Source organism: Uloborus diversus, chromosome 4, assembly GCF_026930045.1.
Source record: "Uloborus diversus isolate 005 chromosome 4, Udiv.v.3.1, whole genome shotgun sequence".
NCBI classification, from domain to species: domain Eukaryota; kingdom Metazoa; phylum Arthropoda; class Arachnida; order Araneae; family Uloboridae; genus Uloborus; species Uloborus diversus.
The window spans coordinates 101173446-101197990 of NC_072734.1; the positions used below are offsets into that span (position 1 = coordinate 101173446).

Consider the following 24545-nt stretch of genomic DNA (forward strand, 5'->3'; position numbering starts at 1 on the left):
GAATTATTGCAAAACGATTCTTTCAATGGTGAAATAGCTCATGCCTTTTAACGTGTATGGCTTCGCCTGAATTTTTATTCACTTTGTTTGTATTGTGGAAAGTTTTCAAAAAATGCTTTACTCTATGAAAACATCTTCAATCCGCTAACCTTAGTTCCGGACTATTCAAGCCTCAGTTACTGAAGCCCTACTATTGAAACTGAAAATAAATTTCACACAGATGAATATTTCAACCAAGCGTGAAACTTTTCAAAAACAAATCTTACTTCAAACAAATTTTAAAAATGGAGCCAAAAAAAAAAAAGACAAAAATCTGCACGATAATGTGAAGTTATAACATTGATTTAATATTTTGTATTGAAATAATAGATTCAGTTTCTAATGAAATTAACACAAGATTTGATGATAAATATATTTTTTTTTTTTTTGTATTGTTGGCTCTATTATTATCTGGATTGGATTTTGAAAACAAAAAGTTAAATGTTTAAATTATGAGTAAAATATTTACCATAAGACAAAAAAAATTACAAGCAATATAATACATACAGACCGGTTATCACATCCAGAAATTTTTGAAGTTGCCAGGGTGAGTTTGAAGAGCAAGATCTGAAAAGCTCTTGCATAACTTTGTGTTACTTCAGTTATTTTTAACTGTTACAATCAGCTCAGCTAACCGAAAAAGATTTTTTTAAATGTCTCAGGAAGTTTATTTTCGAAGTACAATAGACAAAAAAAACTTTTATTTTTAGCTGTACTTACAAAAGAGCACGACACTTTGCACTGATAGATTAGTAACAAGATCCCCTGCTCTACCGTATTCATAAAATCATGCATTACAACTTTACTAAAAGGCATAAAACATAAGAATTAGTTCTGTATGATAACTTAAATGAATGAATAAATTAAAAAACAAATAAAAAAAATTGTCATAAAAATTTAAATTGTTTCTAAACACTTTTTTTTTAAATAATAAACCCATTTTATGACCACTGCTCTGGATACTAGTGAGAGCGTGATATTGCAAGTCTATTTTGTATTACTGTTTGTAAGTACTCAATTTCTTTTCTTTTTGCTTTCAGGTGCATTTCGGGAAGTCGAGGCAATGGCCCTGCTCTATCGCTTCTCTCGTCTAAATGATCGTTCCAACACAGGCGTCTTCACTTTCATCGTGACACGCTCCGTCACGAGGGACATCCACCGTGACGCCACAACAAAGGACTTCTCTTTCGGTTACCATCGCTGGGCAGTGTCCTTCACAAGAACAGACAAAGTCCTGGGCGTGTTCCTGATCCTGCGAAACCCCTCGGAAGGAACACGCTGCTACATAGACTACGCCTTCACCATCCTCAACCGCGAGCATTTCTCAAAGAATGAGACGTACGCGGAGAAGCAGTGTCGGTTTGGTGTGGACCGTCCCGCGCACGGCACCAACAAGTGGATGCCAATGGGGGAGCTGAAGTCTCGTCGTTTCACAGACGAGAACTGGGAGTTCCTGATGGAGCTGTCCGTCAGCAACGCAATGACTGTCTTCGAAGGTGATGTGAAAATCCACCACGTCCCCCACTCGTCGAGTGGGCAGAAAGCGCCCTTAAAGTTAGAGACTTCTTACTTTACGTTTGGAAACTTCGAATGGAATGTGTCCATCCTGCCGCACGGCGATGAAACGGATACGAACAACCGACCTAGAGTGTTGCTGAATAGACTGACTGGGTTCGACCATCAGTGCCGTGTCATGTACCGTGTCGTGCTTGGAGAAGGAGAACGGAAAATAGACTCTGGAATCCTGGACCAAATATCGGATATGAGTGGTCGTATCCGTGGATTTTCTTTGAGATGTCAAGTATGTATGGGAAAAAATAGTTTCTTTTCCTATTGTGTCCCTTTGTTTAAAAAATTTAATTATTTTTATTGAATAATGCCAAAATATTAAGCTATTTAGAAAGAAAGCAAATTATTTCATTGAAAATTATAAAAGTCTTGATTAATAACCATTGTACCTGTAGCTCAGAGTCAGACTAACAAAAATAGTAATTTTCAGGTTTTTACTCCTTTATATGTAGAATTTTCTTCCACATTAAGTCATTATGACGTAATTCTAAAAAAAAATCTCTATAATTATTTACCAGCATTATACAAGAACGAGCTCCATCGTTTGTATGAACCAGAAAAAAGCGTTTTTCTTCAGCTTCCTACAAAGTTGAGATAATGTGACTTGCATCACGTGCAAGGAAAACCAACCGTAGTGTTTAAATTTTCTTTTTACTATTAATCAGTAGGTGCCATATAAACTCACAAGTAGTTCATTCGTCAAATTTGAAAATTCAGAACACATTCAAAACATAAATAAAAAATGCATTAATAAATAATCTAACTGAATTAAAATCAAATTATTTTACTTGGGTATTAACCTAAAAAAAAACTTTATCAATACCAGTGGAGCAGCAAAAATAAAATAAAAGTGCAATGCCAACTCATTACACAACATTTTTAATACGTTGACGTCTAAAAATAGGCTAGAAATTATTTTGCCTTATGGCCCTGATATGTGCTTTAAAAGCAAAACTACTACTCTTCTGTCCAGCTTTACTCTTTTGCGATTTTATTTAAAACTAGACAGAGGAGCGTAAGTCATATTATGATAATTTTACAGTAGAAAGGAAAACCTTTTTTTATGGCGCAGCCAAAAGATGGGACGCGCGCTCTTTTAACCCTGGTAAAAAATTGAAAAGAATATTTTTTTAAAGAATTAGGCTCACGTGTCTTGATGTGGAATAGGCTTCCTCATGCAAAGCACTAATAAACAGAAAACCATAATTTTTGGACTTACGTCCTTCTGGCTCTGAGGTACAGTTATGAGTAACGAGAGTTAGAGCTTCACACGAAAAAGAAGTTGGCTAAAAATGCCATGGGACATATTAAATTTTTGAGTTCATATCGTCGCCTCAGAGCAATAGTCGGATATTTTAGTGTTATTCCTGAGATTAGATGTCTTACTGTTACTCTGAGGTGATTATATGAAAATTCATATGATTAAGATAAAAACCCTCCAGCAAATTTTAGAATTGTAATGGAAAGATTTCTGTTGATAAAATGTTTTGAACCTTGAGCATTTTTCAATGCTTTTTTCAAATGCATGTGATTGAGATCAAAATTTTCCAGTAAACTACAGAGATTTTGGGGCAAAAAAAAGGCATTAATTCAAATAACGTGGGTGTGCAAAACAAGGCCACGGGGGACCGATAAAGCCAGTGTCCTATTTTTCTACGTAAGGTAGCAAGAATTAGCTAGATCGTGATTTAATCCTGAACAGAAAGAATAACTAATCGTAAAATGCAATCAACTAGCAGTTTGTTATCATTATACGTGTACAAAAGTGTAACAACAGTTATTAAAAATAATCTTGTCAAAACTGCTTGATATTATTTTACAGTAAATTTTGTTTTATTCATGGATCACCATTATTTACTAGTGTAAGAACTGTTGTTAATTGTTCTAGAAAGACTAGTTTATGTAGTTGACGTAATCAAAAGAAAAATGTGACCGTGTCAGGTCATTTTTTTTTCTGAGATTTGATAATCGTAGAAAAGTAGAATGTAGCCTAAGAGGGCCAGGATTGACAATATTAGGACTTCGGTGTCCTTATTGAGATATCGAAGGATTGGGTCGAGGACATCATCCAGTGCTACATATGTTGCACATATGTGCACGAATTACGCGCAGAAGGGACCAAAAAACAGAAAATAATGTTTTATCAGTGTCCCGAGTGTGACGATTAATCTTTTTCCTTTCCATTAATGTAATTATGAATCATTCGAATAAGTTATTAAGTTCATTAAATGTGGTTTAATATGTTTTTATGTTAAAAATAAAGATTTTGAAAATTTTTGAAACTTTACAGTTTTTTTTCAGACCTTTTTAAGAGGGATCCCCCCGTTCTATTGGGAACCCATGTTAATAATAAAGAGAGTTCGTCCTTTTTTTTACTGCGAAAGAACGCAATTTAAACTTAAATTTTCACGTGGATTGATTTTTTCTTTTTTTTTCAATGAGTTATTTGATCATTGTAAAGAAATTAGAGTCAATTGAATCATAAATGATCAGGATGCTAGACCAGGGGTCTCCAACCTTTTTCACTCGAGGGGCACATTGTAACTTTTTGGAGGCAAGGCGGGCCAGTTCAACAATATTTTAGCTCAGATGGTTTATTTAGCACTAGCCCCTCCGCCTCCTCTTCACCCATACATCGTGAATATATTTATTTATTAATTAAGTGCTCAGTGGTTGTTTTTGAAAATTTCTGGGCTTGCTTCTAAGTTGCTATATTTCCTTATAAATATTTGCTGTTGGCTACATAAATTATATTTTATGTGCCCGTAAATCTCTAACAATATAACGAATATAACGATAGGGAGTCTTTTAAAAATTAGAAGAGTTCAGGAAACTGAAATAAAAAGTATTCTTTGTCACAAAATAAAGTGAAGCTTTTTTATAAAAAAGGCTAATGAGTGAGTGATACAAGACAAAATTATTGCAATATACTACAAATTTATTTTATTGAATTAATGACGATTAAAAACTTGGGAATAAATGAGAACACAACACGTGTAATGCTTTTAAAGTATTTTAAAGAGTTTAAAAAATAATGAGAAGATTGTATTTCTTTACCGCTAAAAATTTCAGTCCATTCAGGGACAAATTTTGTAGTTCCGATCATTAAGAGTGAATTTAAATATTCGTCTGATAAAGAAAATCTCTGCATAGATTCAACGTATTTTAATTTTGAAAACGTCTGTTCACACTTGTAAGTGGATGCAAAAAGAGAAAACATAGCTCAAGCATGAATTTTTAAGAAAGTCTTTTTCTGGTACAAAACTATAAAATGTAGCACATATTTTCCCTAGGGCCAGGAAATGCCCAATGCCAGGGTACAACAGGAGAATATGGCGTGGAGAAAAGAGATTTGTTCTCGGAAAGAGCAAAAAGAGAGATGGGTGCTGAAAACGTAGTTAACAGTAAAAAATGATTTGAAAACAATTTAAATTAACGGTAAAAAAGTTAAGTAATTATTTGAAATTAAAAAAAAAAAAAAAACTCTATTATATTTCCAACGAGACTGTCTTTGTTCTGGAAAAAAAAGTTCGTAAGCTTCCCGCGGGCCGTAAACCTTAAACCTTAGATTGGGCTTATTTCGCGCACTTACCGTATATGTATTTCTGATGCAATGTTTGTTGCAAATGCATTTAAAAGTATCTTTTGGGATAACCGTTGAAGGTAGCCTAAAATGTGTGGTTATTTTGTAAACTTGTTTTGTAAAATGTGGTTTTTCATACAGGTTTCTCACCTTTTTATCCTAGGTTACGGACTTGGTACGCCGAGCAGTGCTACGAGTCTACACAGAGATGATATGCGCCAATACCATCTCCGAAGCAAAAGTGCCGACCACTCGTGACCCGAACTCGACCTCCAACTGCTACGACCGCGACAAGCAAGGGTGGTGTGTCGAAGCAGACCTGGAGGGCGAACAATTGCGCTTGAAACTTTTCTACTCAGATCTACATAATGTGCCCAGGAACCACCTGCGATCTGTGTCGTGGAATGCCTATGTCGTCCGGGACCATCCTAGTACAGGCACAAAGGAAAGTGTGATCGTGTTGAACGCGCCTCACAATAACTATTACGTACAAGACGGGGTGGATACGGGTGTCATCATGGAGACCAATATACCAGTTAGACAGGTAAACTACCTCACTTTTAGCTTAAAGCCCTGAATCATAGTAGAATAAAGTAGCGACACGTCCGCCATCTTGGGACTAAATGCTGCTTTATTCCTATGTCTGCTATAATGAAGTATCTTGTTTTGCTTCTTGATTGTGGTGCTTCTTGATAGGGAATTGATCGTTGATTGGTGGTAAGAAACTATTGTCAAGAAGCAAAACACATTACTTCGCCATAGAAGACAGAGAAAGAAAGCATCATTTAGCTCCATGATGGCGGACGTGTCCCTATTCTACGATTCAGGGCTTTAGTTTAGCCGACTTAATAAAATAAGTCTCGATAACTCGAAGTTCTAAGGGACCGATTAAAACGTTCGATATGGGAAGTTTCCACAACAGTCTCCAGAGTTTGGGACCCAATGAAGGTTTTGAAATGAAAGAATATTTGAGTTATGAGCTTCAAGTTATCGATGTTTGTCTGTAATTCATTTTTCAGTTTTTTTCATATTGGGCCTGTTTGCGATGACCAAAACGCTGGCTACATTGTAGAAACAATTAAGAAACGCTCCTGGAAGACAATGAACACCAAATAATGCATAAATTGTACCAGTATTGTACCTGGCGAAAAGCAAGAATGATTCCAGATGAAATTCAGGGACTTCCCTGAAACAAACCTGGAATATTTCTAAAGAATTCAAGAACTTTCAAAATAGTAGTGAGTCACATCTTCGGAAAAAATCAGGAAACCTCCAAGAAACTATTCATATGTTTATAGTCATCACTTGTCACCAGTCTGATCTATTAGGAAAACTCCTATAGCATTTTAGATTTTTTTATTCTATTTTGGAGCTTAATCATTCCACTTGGCCTGTAAGCTAACCTGAAACACTTAATAAGGACGCTAGTTATATTTTGAAACCGGTTGCTAACAAGGGTTTTCACAACAGTGATAAGCTCCGTATGAAGTCTCTGCATTTAAATGATCCATTGCATTTTCTTTGTAAACGCATCCTTTTCATATCCGGATTAAAATAAAATGGAACGTTTGAAACAAAACATACTCACACTGGTGTACCATAAGAAATAATTTTACTATTAAAGAAAGTATTATATGTCTTCTATTATGTTACTTGAAATGTTTAAGTAATGCACCGAATAATTTTGTATCTGAAGTTTGATGATAGATGTCTTGCAACATTTTACTGTATAGAAATTCTTATAGAATAGTTAAGAATAAGAAAAATGAACCCTAATTTAAATTATTATTTCTCATTACTAAGCCGTGATGAATAGCTATTTATGACAAACTAAAGATCTAGTAAATAATATTTCATATCAAGATCAGTTCGTGATGAAGCATGCACTACATATAAGATGCGGGCTAAAATGTCTTAGGCTGCAGAATTCGTTAGTCTTATAGATATTCACAATTTATTTTCCGGAAACATATAAACATCAGAAAAGCTCTAATGCTCTTAATATGGAAAACAAGCAAAACTAGCTCCCAAATCAACGAAGTTTATGAAACTTCGGTAAAATAACGATTCCGATCTAATTGCGAAATAGCTTTATGAAACGACTTATAAGACTTTTGCAATTCAAATGAAGCATAATGAGGCAAACTATCATCAGTAAATCTTGTACTGCTTTCCATATTATCTTTGGATGATGCTTTTGAAGTATTAAAATATGCAAATCAGCATCTGGTCCAAATATTTTATCTAAAACTTTTATTGTCAGGCATCAAACTGTGCAAAGATAATATTCGAAAAAAATATGTAAACAGATCAAATACATAACCTTTTTTCCCCCTTTGAATGGGGAAAAAAATATTTCTGCACAATTTCTATGCTTACTTATTTTACAGGCACTGGGCGAAATTGTCTTCATGTGTCTTCTTCTATCACATTTTGCTCTTTATACACTGCTAGTGGTATCCGCACGGCTTTGCCCGTAATAAAAAAATTGAAAGGTCTTTTGGTTCGCCTGTATATTTACAAACGAGCTGCGTTTCCCGGCTTTGCCCGGTCTACCTTGAAAATAAAAATTGTGTCAAGTGACGTATATTCAACAATCAGGCGTAAAAAATAAATAAAAAAAAACATCATGATTTCCTTTCCAAACGATGACGACATATATTAAAATACTTTTAATATCTGTCTTTAGTTTTTTTTTACCAACAAGTTATTTAATAATCCCCCCCCCCCCGTGATATGTGCCCATAGGCCAGGGCGTATGGGCCTAGGGGATGGCCTGTTAAGTAATCCGGACCGGTCTGTAAAAAAAATCCGGAAACGTTTCTGAGTATATCATGCAGCTGTGGTTCATGAAAATTTCAAAAACGTTTCTGAGTATTTCGGAATCCTCTTTCTGTAATGTCCAGAAACGTGTCTGAGTATTTCGGAATCCTCTTTCTGTAATTTTCAGAAACGTTTCTGAGTATTTCGGAATCCTCTTTCTGTAATTTTCAGAAACGTTTCTGAGTATTTCGGAATGCTCTTTCCGTAATTTCCAGAAATGTTTCTGAGTATTCTGTGCAGCTGTGGTTCATGAAAGTTTCGAAAACGTTTCCGAGTATTTCGGAATTCTCCAAACAATTTTCAAAAACGTTTCCGAGAATTTCGGAATCCTTTTTCCGTGATTTTTTCTAAAATATAATTATTTATTATAGTATTGCATACCATATCAGTTTCAATTCTTTCATATCTAAGAGCAATAATACAAGCAATTTTAGAATCATTCGTGGATTATTTTTTTTTTTTTTTTGAATTTCTAATGACAAATAGCATGGTTAACAGCATAACATATGCACAGTTATAAATTTTTGAAAAATTATGAAATAATCTAGTAGTTTTATTCCTAATCACAAAATCGTCGGGGAATTGGAGGGAGATCTTACCTTCTGAAAAGTGGGGATTGTTTAACAAACAATCTTAAACTTCATTTTTTCTCTCAATATTTTCAAGACAAAACTATCAACATATTGTATTTTTAATGCAGAACTTAAAAACATATCTTGTGTCAAACTTGATAGCTTTTATCTTCGGATAAAATTTGACAGGACTTACCTACCCTTCGCGTTCCGGAATTCGTTCACCTCAAGTCAATTTCTCTGACGAACAAAGTGTACCGAAAAGTACCAACAGAGAAATTGATGAATTTAAATATGACACCACGTCCGCCTGCTGAAACCATTCGGGTTGATTCTACTGTTCTTGCCCTTTTCCAGCTCATCACAAATATAAATACTCATTCAAAATAGGTTACTGATTTTATTTTTACAGTGTGCGCAAAATGCAATATATATTTTATTCATTAAAACATTGAACTCTATTACATGATTATTCCATTTCATATATACGAGAATCCCACCCCCCACCATAAGAAAGATGGTGCACCCATAAAATGCTATAAAGCGCCCCCCCCCCTTAAAAAAGCAACCCCCTAAAAATGTCAATGGCACAGTCTGCGTGGTGAACGCCCCTCGTCTTCTCCCCATATGTACATTGTATATTAATAACATAGTTTTTTAAAAATGATCATTTTTAAAACAATGACATGAAATAATATTACTTTTTATTTTGGCATGTAAATGCAGCTGTTCCCTTTTTGCCACTGACTCATTCCTCCTGACTGTCCTACATTAAACTAGTATGCATGCAGCAGGTACTGTCCTGAGGAAGACAAATTATAGGGACTTGTTTCTTAATTTAGCCGAGGTAAAAAAACCCTAATTTTAATTTTAGGTTTAAGCTCTTGTTTATTGCATATAGTTTAGCATATGGTGCGTTTGGCCCCATGTAATGCATATATTAAAGCTTAAACACTCTCTATTTACTAAGTAGTTTAATATCTTTTGGTCTTTTGACCATATTTATCGAATCTTCCACGGCTGATGAGCTCCGAATTCAACCTTTCAACTTTATTCTAATAATTGCTACTTTTAATTTTCTTTTTCTCATTGCTATTCATTGCTTGTGTATTTCATAAATATACAAAAATATGTTATTGAGAAATAATTATTTTTTTTTATTTGCAGCTTCTTCCCCTTAAGGGCAGGTACATTGCAACTAAAATAAATCGTACTAATGAAGCTCTGCTGAGATAAATAATATTTCATGTATAATATACATTATAAATCAAAGTATCATATACATTATAAATCAAAGTATCATATAAATTATAAGTCAAATACTTTAATATGGTGTAAAAATACAAAATTATTTATTTTATTAAGTCTTTTTTTTTTTTTTTTTTTTTTTTTGCTTTTGGTAAAATTGAGCCTCGTAAAACGAAAAAAAATGAAGACACTTTTAAATACATTTATGAATATATTTGTTAAAGAAATTAATACACATTTAACTAATTTAAAGCGTTTCGCTAATGCAAATATTTAAAGAGATATCGTCATTTAGATAATACTGAAGCACTATGTTCCTAATTACAAGAGATAGTTTTTTTTTTTTTACTTCATCCAATCTAGCTTACACTGAGAGAGAATGAAAACATGCAACCTTAAAGACGAACTATCAAACCTGACAATTTGCATATTATAACATTTAATTCATAATGCTTGATACATAAATGTTCAGCCAAATATTAACTGAGATTGACACATAAAAACAAAGTACACAATAACACTTATTTGAAGTTTTTTATAATCTTCAATTTATAAATTTTACAGATAAAACTAGACACACTTGCACTTTAAATATGTGTTCTATGTAATGTAAAATATTTTCAAATTGCAATAGTTCACAACGAAAAAATGATACTGAAGAAAATAGTTTTTTTCAACGAGATTTATATGAACTAAATCACTTTAAAGTAATAGAGTTGCAAAGCGACTTACCTATTCGTCAGTGTTGGTCTTTTGCAGGCTTTGGTCACCAAAAAGGTGATTTTTATGACAGAATGAAATTCTGCCTACAAAAATTACCCATTTGGTAGAAAGAAGAAAAGCATCCATGAAAAAAGTAAATTACCTACACAAGTTATGCGACGTAACGAATTTACATGGCGTCCTCTCGGCAGTTATTTGGTTTTTAATTTCAGTTTGCATTCCTTCCACGAGCATGCGTCGAGAAGTTGCATTTCGTACTTAAAAAAATAAGTGACATAGCTTCAAATTCAATCTCATGACGATACATTAGCAAGAAAATATAAGACTTTAAAATTATCTTCAGTGAATTCATGCGAGGAACAAAACTTCTACTAATCCCCTTGATGAGTGTTACTTCGCACTTGTTTCAGCACTTGAGTCAGCACTTGTTTTCATTGCGTGCTTTCACGAGTTTCAGTTTGGATTTACTGCGGGACTATAAAATTGCCGTGTGAGCTGCGCATGCGTCGACTCTTACTGTCTTGTTAAACGGGAAAGCTTTTTGATAAGAGCAGAAAACTGCTGAGGGCGTACGAATCTGTGTATTACGGAAAGCTTTTTTGTATATTCAGAGAGTTTTCCGAGATTTTTTACAGTGTAGAAGAGGTAAATGCACTTGCAGTCGCCACAGTGAAGCATATTTTTGTGGCTTTTTTTAAACTGTGGACCTACACTATCAATTACCATATTTGAAACTCAATAAGCATATTATAGCCCTTCTCTTCCTTAATCGTCCCATTTTTTAAAAATGCAAGAATGTCAATTTGTTCAATTTTTTTCAAACTTCAAATTTGATCCAATAGTGGCCATTATATAATGTACATAGTCAGTAGTGGCCATATTGCTGTTTAGAAGTTGCCACCGGGTGGCCACTACTAGATCACACAATAATATTATGTCAGAAATGAGGCAGGTTTTTATGTAAAGAGATTACAACCTATTAAAAGGATAATTATGTTGATTTATGAAAAGTTTTCCTGATTCAGTAGTGGCTACTCGGTGGCCACTTTTGAATTTCCCAACTTTTTTGGTACCAGTAGTGACCATGTAAACTGTCAGCCAAAAAAGCAACTATTTCCAGTTGAAAACGATCCAAACATGGTCTTTCACATCTCATGACATGGTTACAGCTCTAAAAATATTATTTTTGAGCACTGTTCTATTCATAATACAGCACAATGTTTATATACCTCGTTACGGAGAAGCGTTAGAAGACAGCTGAAAAAACATCGACTATCCTGTATTAAATAGTTGATAACAATTTTCCATGATGCTCTACCTTCTCCTCCTTGAACTGCCCACTACACTATAGCCTGAGGTCTACTCCCTGCATGTTTGAATCCATTGGGACCCCTAGAATCCTTATTTTAAAAATATAAACCTCAAAGTGGCCACTACTGGTGCATTTAACTTAAATCCAGAAAGATGGATTTAAAATGCGTAACCATGGAAACACAAAATAAAATAAGTTTAAGGAATTAAAATGCGAAAGAAAATGGTTCACAATTAGAATGGAATCGAGATTTCTTAAACTTGATTTTAAAAGGATTGTAACTTTTTTTCCTTTCGAGATAAAAGCTTATTTTTTCGACCATAGGTCGAATTAGATCTGGAGTAAAAAAGGTCACTTTTTCCAATGGCGTCAAAAAAAAAAAAAAAAACAATTCCTTCACTTTTTATTGATTTATTTAATGAAGAAAGTAGTGCCTAAATTTCAGCTAAGCCTAAAAAAGTTCGAGCTAAAAACGCAAATAACTCCCGCCGTAATAAAGTTAGAGCATTGAAACAAATTGCGTAGAACGCGGAAAATTCTACCCTTTCAGACGATATGTAATATTGATATGTGCAAGTAATTTTTCACCCCCATATTTGAGAATTTATGTGAAACTTGGACGTAAATTGGAATAAAAAAAGAACTATTCATCAAATTTTATTCGAACTGGTTTGCAAACCTTTTCAAGACTTAAAGGAACAAATTGTGAAAATATCAACGCAATCGGCCAGGTAGTTCTCGAGTTTTGCAAGTTCAAACACAAAGACGCTTTTTGGGACTTCATTTTGTACTATGTACCCAGCTAGAAAATGTTTGCACTTTTTTTGCAAAAAAGGGCACATTATGCATACAATGTGCACAAAAAGTGCACAATTTTTGAACACTTCTAAAAATATACACTTTTTGTGCAAACTTTGTGCACAAAAAGTGAATGATTTTTGGATACTACAAGAAGTATTCACTTTTTGTGCAAAATTTGTGCACAAAAAGTGAATAACTTTTGAATACTACAAGAAGTATCCACTTGTTGTGCAAATTTTGTGCCCTTTTTCCGCACACAAAAAAAGTGCACACTCGATTTTGTCAAAAATTATGTGCCATTTTTCACGCACAAAATATTTGCCTCAAATTTATCAGGAAAAAAAAAGCAGTCAGAGATTTGTTATTTCCACTTAATAATTTTTTATATTCGGTATGTATTTTCAATATTAATGCAGGCAGGAAGTAAAAAATAGTTATTTTTTTTTTAAATAAATGGACTTTTGAAAAAATTGTGTCTGAATATTTAGATTTTTTTTATAATGATATTTTGATAAACTTGTACTTCAAAAAAATCATAATGAGGTGTAAATCATTTTTCATGCAAATGCATAATGATTCAAATCAAATTTAAAGTAGATGATATAATAGTACTATACAGAAAAATATGGGGGGAAGGAAGGATACACTTAATGTGAAAAAATGAAAAAATAAAATGAAAGTTAAATGAAAAAAAAATGTTATAATTCAAATTAAACTATTTTTTCCTCTGTTCTTGACCAAAATCAAATAAAAAAAAAAATATTGGAATTGAGAAAAAAATAAGCGTAACAGCTCTTCATACATACAAGTAGAGCTGAAGCCAGAAAATTAAGTGCTAATTTTGATCTGTGCTCTTTCCATTATTCGCAGAGTACATTTTACAGTGCACTTTTTGAGATCTAACTTTTTCATTTGACCAACAGAGTTTTTTTTTTTTAACTATCCCTATTTTTAAGAAAATAATATCACAAGTTTTTAAGTTTTTTTTTTTTTTTTTAAACAATTGATTTTTGAAGTGATGTTGAAGTTTCCATTTTGCCATGAAAAACTAATATGCATCCAGCAGGCCACTTTTGAACTTTCATTAAAAAAATCATAACGGGGTGTAAAACCAATTGTCTTGAAAATGCATCTGTTTCAAATCAAATTTAAAATAGATGACATAGTAGTATTATACAGAAAAGTAGGGGAGGTGGGAATTGAGTTCTGTGTAATATGAAAATAATCAAATGAAAGAAAGTTAAAAGAAAAAACTTTTTAAATTCAAATTCGACTTATTAGTTTATTTTTTTTTTCCTAATCTTTTTTTTTTCTTTATATTTCTGTTCTTGATCAAAATAAGTTTTTTTTCTTCAGAAAATAAAGAATGTAAAAAAATATCTATTCGAAACTCCAATAAACTATTGGTGGTGCTGCAACTACTGGCTAAAGGGGGATGAAAAAGGTAAAACAAACAAACGCCGCAACTTATAACTTGCTTTGACGCTTAGTGAATGACAGTCATTTTTCACCGTGTTTGTAGGAAGCTATTTTTTCTATTCTTCTGAAATTACATTACAACATAAACTGTCTGAAACCTGTAATTTTCTCCAAAGAAAGCACGTGGAATGGAATGTTTTACCTTTTTCTTTAGTATTGCTAATCACTGCAAGGTAGCGTATTCGAGCTCTGGAGCTGCGATTAACTTTTGATTGCGCAATAGCTTTTCGGATCAAACGTTCTGCTGAAAAATCAACGCAACGTATGATTTTGAAAATTGGCACAAAATTAATTTTCATCCCAGCGGTTAGCCTAACGAAGTTTTTTTTAATTTGTATTCGTCCTTTTTAATATTTAATAATTTATGAATCATTTCTCCTTATTTCTTTCACTCCTAACTAATCAGTTTCGGACAGAAGTGAAATCAACTCAACCGAATTACCGAATACGATACGGAGCCATGCGGTCGATTTGTTTACATTGTTGCTTCATGCTTGGCACGTTTTTGTAACTGAATTTTTTTTTTAGTTCATTCAGTTCAGTATGTCTCTTTCGATAAATTTTTATTCATTTTTTTTCTTACTATTATTTCTAGCAATTTTTTTTGTAATGTAATTTCTTTACTAGTGTTGCGCTGTCCTTATTTCATCGTTTAAGGTGCTAATATAAAGTTATTTTTTGTAATATTTGTTAATTTTAAGCTTTGTTCTTCTTAATTTTTGTCTGAGTTAATTCTAGCATATAAAATAAGTCCCCGAGGTCTTCACCATATTAATTTTCGTCGTTAGAAAACAGAAAAAAAATCCTACATTTCGCTCACAAGCAATTTTTGTTACGTTCCTTTTATATTTTTTAGGTAAAGCCCCTTTTATTTGTTTCGTTCGGGGTTTTTTTTCACATTTATTTATTTTTGGGGGATATTTCGTCGGTATAGTCAAGTAAAATTTGTCACCAAACATTTTTGCATGATTTACACAAAAATAAAACCACAGTTGAGTAGCAGTAACTTTTGTACAGAAGTAACTGTACCTAAAAGAAACAAGTTAAGCAGAATAAGGCTAAAAATTCAAATGTATAGAAATAAGAAAAATTACAAATTGGTCAATGTTCAATTACAGTAGACTCGGACAAATGAATTTCTTCCGAAAAAAAATCTATTTTAATAAATTTTTGTATTTGAAATGGGGGAAAAACTATTTTTAAAGTCTTTATCAAATGAAAGTAGAGCGTTTTTACATGCTAAGTGTAGTAACATGTGCTGAACATTATGTACAGTAAGGATGTATTGTACTCTAAATGAAAATCATTGCTTGCTGAATATCGCTGTCAAAGTGACTGGTGTGAACTAGCGTTTAACTAGCACGCAGAGGGAAAAGCAAGCGCTTAGACAGATTATTTATTTTGTGAATCGCTTATACTTATATTTTGCGTAAGTTTGTCTTAATTTTCTTTTTCTGGAAAAAATTCGAATAATAGTATACTTACTGTACACATCAGTAAGGAAAATGAGATGCGTGTTAAAAATACAAATAGAAAATATCCATGACTTAATTTATAAGTAACTGAAAATAAGAAATGGTAACAAATCAGAGAATTAGCTAAAACGTGCAAGGTAAATAGACATTTACACCTTACGTTGCGCAGTTTTCAGGCCACTGTCAGATTGTTGTGCAGACTCTTTGATTTTCGTCAATTCATTTTTTAAAAAAAGGTTTTTTATTTTACTTATTTATTTTTTTTCCTGGATTCTTCTCCCCATATAAGCAGCAAAATTCTTTCAAGACTACTCTGGACTCTGCAGAATTCATGCAGTTTTTCCGTTCCAGAATCTTGGAATTCTGTTGAATGGTTGTTCTGAATTATTGGTCATGATTTTTTAACGGGCATCCAAAAATAAATGTTTTGTTGATGCAGTATAAATGTATTGTTAATGGGTAGGTTTGCAAGTTTTTTCGCCCAGCTGAGCATGGACGGATACAAGGAAGGCATTCCACAGGCAATTTTTTGACATTAAAGTTTCAAAAGTATTTTTTAATTAATCAGCCAAAAATTTTATGGAACTTTTAATCAGAAGATTTTTTGAACAATTTGTTGAAGTCTTAACTTGTTTGATTGAAGTCTTAGAAACGTGATTTTAAATCATCTTTGGTAACGTTTAGGAGGAGGCTTTGGTAAGGGAATGAGGTTCAAGCTCTTTCCTCTGTTAATTTTTCAAAACTGCAGTTCCAAGAGGACTATTTTAAACGATACTGGATTATGGTGAGGGAGAGGGTTCAGAGGCTTGCAGCTTTTCCAAAATTGAAGTACTAAAAGCGCAATTTCGTCCCTCCCTTGAAGGATTCCTGAATCCATCCTTGCTGCTGAGGGTGTTTCTTAGATTCAGCCAGATTATCATTCAAGTGCCGGGACTCCACTGTCTGTGTTAGACAAACGAATGCCTCCAAATGTACACGTATTGATTTTCAAAATGTTTTTGTCAATATATGTTCCGATAAAGATAATAATCGGAAACTGAGGCATGCGTCCTCAGAAGAATTATCATGACAATTAAAAAATATAAATACAGTCAACTTAAACTTGATAGCTCAAATCCCAAGGCACCGACTAAAATGTGCGAGTTATGAGAAGTTTCCACAAAAGTTTCAAACCTGATGAAAACTTAGAGATAAAGGAATATTGGAGTTACCGAGATTTGACTATTTCACTTAAAAATATAAATTTTCATTCCAATTTCCTTTCATCTTATTTATCCACTCTTCTTCAGTGCACGAAAAGTTCTTAAAAAATTTCCCATTAGCAGAAAACTTTTACATTACAGGGTCAAGGTTTCAAATTTCTTAATAAAAATACACAATATTTTCATTACAGGTATATTATGTTTTCATTCAGAGCACTCAGGCCTGTAGTGCTTTTTTAATTTCATTTTACGACCCCGACAACTAGCAATTTAATTGCTTTATCATGTAATCAGAAGAATTGTCATAACGATTAAAAAATAGAAATGAAATTTTTAATTTTCATTCTAATTCACTTTCACCTCATTTATCCACTCTGCGTCAATGAACGAATTTATTCAAAGATTTCCTATAAGAAGATATGACATATATTACAGGATCAAGAGTTCAAATCAAATATTCAAAACCCTGTATTTTCACTAAAGGTGTTACTTTATTTGCATTAAGATCACATAGGCCTGTAGCATTTTTGTAACTTCATTCTGTTATGGGTCTTTGCACTTAGCCCCAAAAGATGCCAGCATCTACCAATTTAATTACTTTGTCAATCCACATCGAGTGAGTTGCTGATATCTCTACAATTACATTATGCTGCTGAAGGAGAGAGTTGGTCTCCAATACAGTCCACTCAAGGTAAGTGCTAGCAAGGGACTTATCGCAGGACTTTCGGACCCACAAATTTTGCGAGCGTGTACTCGGTGGGTTGTCTGACACAGTTGCGCTCGAATACCTCTCCAACCTAGGCTGATGTGGCTTTTTTTCAGCTATTGATTTTTTTTTTGCTCTTTTTCTATAATTTTTATGTTAAACTGAAGACAAAGAAAGAAAATATACTTTTTACTCTGTTAACTTTTTCTTTCTTGACTAAATAGCTTATGATTTGAAAACTAATTAAAAAAGATGAAAAAATAAATGAAATAGTCTCCTTCGAAAAACCAAAGTTTTTATAGAAACTAGAAAGGTTTGCCAATATATAAATGCTTACCTATGTATTTAGAAAATATTACTACTAAATAAACACATTGTCAGCTATTAGTATCTTCAGAAAACAACCACTTATTTCTTATAAATGAATGACTGCTTTTGAAAAATATTGAAAAAGGAAGATGATAATCGACAATCGCGGGAAAGGTTGTGATCCACAATGGCAGGTGAACAGTTTATCTCCAAGTAAATTCAAATAACCACGGGTAAACAAATGTACACGCTTTATTTGCTATGCAAAATATTTAATATTTTTTCCTAGATACACAATGGGATTTCTACTAACTAACAAAATAACAAATCATCTCTAAAAAGGAGAATTACAGTATTCAACAACGAATATTTCAAGTAAAGAGGTCAGAGATTTTTGTTCGTCTTAGCCAAGACCTTTAATTTACTGTACGCTAGAGACATACCGAGTAGCACTTTGGCCGAGTTACCGAGTAGTGAGTTACCCAGTACCAATTATGTTTTAAGAAGAACCACCGACACATACGTAATGCATTTTGAACTTATTGGAATAGTAGTATAGACCTCCATGTCCATATAATAGTTTTTAAAACAAAATTCCTGCTGAAATTAGTTTATGCGTTATTTAAAAGATTTTGTTTGTGTCAAAAATATTAAAAAAAAGAAATTTTAAAAATTAAAAATAAACATATTTAAAAGGTATGTATAATCAAGTTGGAGTTAAAATGAATTATACCAATCTATTATAGTTCTAGTCCGCCAAACATAAATAATTTTTAAAAGCAAATACACGAACACTACAGACACGTGCTTCTGCGTTACAAGGAATGTCCTTTTTAGGGCATAAAATGTGAACAAATGAATGTAAAGACATTCGACAAAAAATAATCCGACTTTTGTCGGATGTCTTTAAATCCATGAGCTCACATTTTATACATTGAAAAGGGCCTAGTAACGCCAAAACACGTGTCTGCAGTGTTCCTGCACATTCGTGCTTTTAATGTTGTTTTGTGCTTTTATTTTTTAAGCAAAGGTATTTTTATGTTCCTTATAAATAATTTTTGTTCGTAGCAAAAATCCATTTAATGATATAAAAATTCCTTATTTTCTATACTTACCTTTTTTGTCCAATTTTTTGTAAATAATTTTGTTAACTTTGGGGACATTAAAATAGATCATGGCCCCACTGAATACTTAACGGCCGTGGCAATCGCTGAAACTCATGGCAACAAAGAGGGCGCCACTGGCTACCCCTGTTTTTGTTTCCACTTGGCGTGATTGTGAGCGTTGGCGCTTTGGCATCTGTGAATACGTGATTTCTCGACTTATTATCGGGCGTACGTCATTTGATGAAAATTTTAATTTCAAAAGAAGGAATGAAGAGAAAAAGTGCTGAATAAACATTGTATTACAAAGGTGGAGAGCATTTCTTATTGTTATTTTAATATCATATCAAAAATTACGCGTAATAAAAATTTTAAACTAAACACAGAAAACATATGATTTTTTAAAAATATTAATGCGTAATTCTTAATATATTTTTTCAAACGTTTTTTTTTTTTTTTGAAAGCTTTGCAAATAATTTAGAAATTTTTTATTGAAAATCCCCTGGGGTTTTCTTTTTGCATACAACAATTCTAAGATTGATTATATATGGTAGGCAGCCCTCATTTCTAATTTTACATGCTCATTTACATGCGAATTTTTTCTGCTCAATAAATTACATAGGAAAAAAAAAAAAAAAAAAAACACGCTCCGCAATCTGTAAATACATTCATTTCTCAAAACTTGAGAGGGTCATTCATTGCCCCTTTTGACCCTGATGGGGATTAGAGAGGTATAGGAATTTACGTTAACAATTGCCATTCTTTTCACTCGTAATGTAGTGTATATTTTACAACGAATAGCATTTAATTAAAAATTTACGCTTGGGAACAGGCCCGACATTTAAAAATTTCCGGGGGGGGGGGGGCAAAGGTTTTGTGTTCGGGAAAAAACAAAAAAATAAGAGCAAAATGCCTAATTTTAGTACGTTTGTAAAATTTAGGGGCGTCATAATTGCCCCCTCCCCCCGTGATATCCCCACTTGACAGGCATGGTTAGGAATATTCTTTTTCGAATGAAGAAGAACAATAGAAAAGTTTAAAATATGATGGAAATTTAAGAAAATGAACCATTAACATAATTTTAAAAACATTTAAAATCAGAGTGTGACTAATACATGGTTCTACGACGGGTCCGTGGTTCTCGCACCAATATTTTACGGACACCAAAATAATGTCATTTATCTTTTTCCCCTTCCATTTTTAGCACATCTCATAACTTTAGTGTAGATTTTAGTAGTATATTAGAAGCATAGAAATGCACAAAAGTTTAGTGCACAAGAGCTATTTCGAAAAACTGCAGATTTTTTTCCCTTACGAAAGGAAATTCATAGCATAATCAAAAAATAAATAAAAATAACATGGAGGTAGAAAAAACTTTCATTTTCCCGAAGCTTTAATTAATTTTTTTAAATGTCCGATTTTGAAAATAAGGCGTGGTCTTTATGACGTCACAAATGATGTACTTTGTCGCATCTGTCTACCGCGTTTCTACGTTCTGATGATCAAGAAGCGAATTACTTATTGCACTCTACGCTAATACTACATAGTTGCCAACACATGCGAGTAAAGAAACTAATTGAATATTGTGCTCTGTGAGTGGCATCAGTGAATGGCATTTCATCATTTGTGATGTCATCGGCAGAGGCGTAAGCAATGAAAGCGCACCGATGCATTTTTTTTTTAATATTAAACTTAGTCAAGTTATTTAAAAAAAATGTTCTTTCAAAAAAAAAAAACCCTTAAAATTTCGGAAACGACCCTGTTGTTTCACACGCTTTGAGCATTAAAAAAATGTATATATATATGCACCCAAACCTCTTTTTTTGCGGTGAATAGGGACCGCAGAAAAAAATTGTGTAAAAAAAATTCTTGAAACTTCGCCAGTAGCTTTAAAAAGTTTTCGCAACTGAGTTAAAAAATATTTTTTTATGCGGTGGATAGGGATTGCATAAAAAAATTCTCACGTAGAAAATACCCAAAATGTTATATTTAAAAGAAATCAAAATAAACCAAGCGATGATAATTTTGCCGACTCCCGAAAAATTTCCCGAATTTAAGAAATTTTTGGTTGGTCACAGTAACTTTCCATCGGATGCCCCTATCGACCCTTGATGATACTACCACGCACTCGTTTTATAAATAATTTCCGCTCGTTTTATGAATAATTTTCATAAACCGCACAAAAAAATCACACAAAAAAAGACCGCACAAAAACAGGTTTGGATGTACACACACACACATCGGAAGGCGCACAGACCGGAGAGCGTTCATTTTAGCTCAGGTTCTATCCACACCTCCAGGCTCCCACCTTACCTATAGCATCCCAGGTGCTATTACTTCAATATATTTTTCAATTGTTATAAAGTGTTCACGCAGTAAATAATTTTTATGATAAAGGTCAGATTCGGCCATAAAATATTTATCTTTCTTACGGCCTCGTATTACCTATTCTAAAAAATCAACAGTCATATTATGATGTGTGCAAATTTCTTGGTCATTTCCATTTCATTCCATTTGTAGAAACAAGAAACTCAACGAGTAAGATCCTATCGCAATTCATGATCGTGAATAACTTAATTCGAACTCATCAAGCAGCCAAAATTCAAATTATTATTATTTTTTAAAATTTATTTTTAACATTTAACAAATACATGCAATAGGGAAAAAAACTCCTCAAATATCTACACATGAATTTGTGAAACTAATTTTTTTTTTTTTTTTAATGGGGAACAGATTATTTTACAAAATATCAACACTGTTGATATTTTGTAAAATCCTAGCAGGGGAGAGTTCCGTACAAAATTTATTTTGTCCTTGCAAAAGTAAAACAATGATATGATTTTTTTTACTTGCCATTTCTATGATATTTTTAAACATACATTCGATTTGCGATAGCTCGAATGTAAAAAGACCCGACGGAAAGCTTCGACTTATCGAAAGTTTGACTTAACGATAGTTTTGGTTTTTGATATTTTAATATTAAAAACCATCGAATACTTTAATTAATATGTACATATAACAGACAAAATTACAGAACTTAAGTTTTTTAGCACAATATGCACAGTTTAATCAAATGTATTGATAGAAAAAAATCAAAAGCATGCTGGAACCGCTTGAATAGAGCTGATTCTACTTCAGGAAATGTGCACATCTTCATTCGTTTCAAATTCGGATTGCAAGTGAAGGTGAAATAATTATTCTCCCATAGTCACTTCTTTTTTTTTCTTTTTCTTTTTCTTTTTTTCGTTCTCTCGAAATAATTTCGAGCAATCTTGGACAAAATTTCGAGTTGAAAGAAGTTAACTTCGAGTTATTCAGAATAATTAGAATGGAATTAAAGACTAAGTTGTCAAGATTTGATAAAAATTTCGAGTTATAGTAATATTCGATTTATCGGACTTCGAAGTATCGCAAATTTACTGTACTTTTAAGAAAATTTAAATATTTAGCGATGTAAAATCCTGTAAACATTGAATTCGTCATAAAAAACTATTTTCTACACTTTAAGCATGAATGAGAAAGGAGCTTTGAACTAGAAACTTTGCAGGAAATTTGATCGCCAAGTTTGGCGAAAATTAGGATATGAATTTTCTGTTGGAAAAATAAAATACACACACACAGTAGACCGTCAAGTATCCGCAGGAATCTAAGATCTGCTTACAAATTTTTGTAATCTTGTTCTAATAGTATAGCATTAGGAGCAGCTCTAAATATCTAGCATTTCTTAAAATAAAAAAAAGTGTGTGGGGGGGGGGGGGTAATTTTCCGTGATAGGTACGTATCGGAGCATTTTTTAATCTGGCGATTAGTTTCAATTTTATTTATTGTCGGGGACTATTTCAAGTTACATATGAAGTATTTATTTGGCGATACTATAAACTATTTTGTCTTTTTCAAAGACTTGTAAGCGAAGCGATAAGCCCTAGAAACAAGATCTAAAAGTCCATTAAAATAAAAAATAATCCTCTGAATAATTATGTTTCTCCATTAAGCGTAAAATAATTCATCAAATGATACACAAGCTATAATTGAACATGTAAAATTAAATTAAAAGAAATTGCCTAGTCAACTTTAGATCCACCATTTACGCATAATCAGCTAAATAACTTTACTAATTCGATTCGAATTGGTTTTTACGGTATATTTCTGAGCATCATGCGAAATATTGATGTTTGTTACATGTTCCATTTATTAATTAAAATAAACAAGCTTTGAAACTTGTCGTTGATTGGTGGATGCAACCGTGGCTTGTGGCGCCTCCTTGCGGTCAGAATGGGCAAATATGAAGTTTTGAAGTTTTTCCATCTAGTGTGGCCATGTTCAAGTGCAGGAATAGTTGCCCCGGTTTAACACAAGAAAGTCAAAAATTGTCAAGGCCTGGTAAGCGCCAGCGCATTCAGTGGGGCCATGAATAGATTTATTTCATTGAAGCTATACAAACTTCATTATTCTCAAAATTTAACCTTGACTTGTAAATTTAAATTGTTAGTAATTGCAGTATAGTATATACCTGCGTTTATTATTAATTGTAATATCCGTCTTGAACAATATTCAATTTTTCGAAACTACTCGGTATTGACCGAGTAGGTCGAGTACCGCGAATAGTTACCAATACTCGGTACGTCTCTACTGTACGCATTATTCGTGAAATTTTTAGTGTAATTCAATAGCAAACCAAACTTAACCAACAAAATGCTTGTTTTAATTGTGATTTTATATTAAACGTAATCGTATAAGACAGATCCTGTATCATTATATTTTCGATATTATTTTGAACTGCGAGGCTCATAAAATAAAAATTATATGCATTTGTCATATCAATATTATTCCTTTTATTAAAAATAATGCACTATTTATATGATATATTAATGTATCATTAAATATAATGTAATATATTCTTTTTCTATTTAATATTCCTAAAACTATTAGTATTGTAACAACACAAACATAGATTAACAATGCCTCATGTAAAATTAATGGTTGATAAGAAAAAAAGAAAATGTGTTTGACGGCTGTGCACGGACAAGTATTGCATTTTTTTTTTCAGTTTCTAAAATTTATAATTTTGTTAAATTTGTTTGTTGCTGTTGCGAAAGCAACTCGATTAAATTTAATAAAATTTGTTGTAAAACATTAATTCTAAATTACATATAAACATTAAAACACATATAAGCAATAATCAATAAAACTATACTTATATAACCTATAATTGTAAATCAGTTTTTCATGCATTAATATTACATAAAATATTATATTTGTGTACATGATACTGTATAATTCTTTACAAGACTTTTGTGTATATTTAATCAATTTCATAGAGTATATAAATATTGCAGTCAATAACCAAAATATAGCCAATATCAATTGTAGTTATGCTATATTTTATTCTTATGTAATGTTAAATTATCATATTTCATAAATTGTAGATATCAGCTATATTTAATACCATTTAATTGCATAACCTTTTACATTAAATACATGTTTATTTATAATCAAACCTGTTTTGTGCGGTGTATGAAAATTATTTATGAAACAAGTGTGAGGTAATATCTTCAAGTGATGACAGGGGCATCCCGATCGGAAGCCACTGACCTCCCAAAA

The 24545-nt window shown here is 32.5% G+C and overlaps 1 protein-coding gene across 1 annotated transcript in view; it reads left to right on the top strand.

The window, feature by feature from the left end:
• The first annotated feature begins 1102 nt into the window (after positions 1-1102).
• LOC129219863 (uncharacterized) overlaps positions 1103-24545 on the top strand; it is a 33270-nt gene continuing 9827 nt past the window's right edge. Inside the window, exons 1-2 of the mRNA XM_054854175.1 lie at positions 1103-1840; positions 5355-5735. Of these exons, the coding sequence (XP_054710150.1) occupies positions 1103-1840; positions 5355-5735 (1119 nt within the window). The remainder of the gene's footprint in view (positions 1841-5354; positions 5736-24545) is intronic.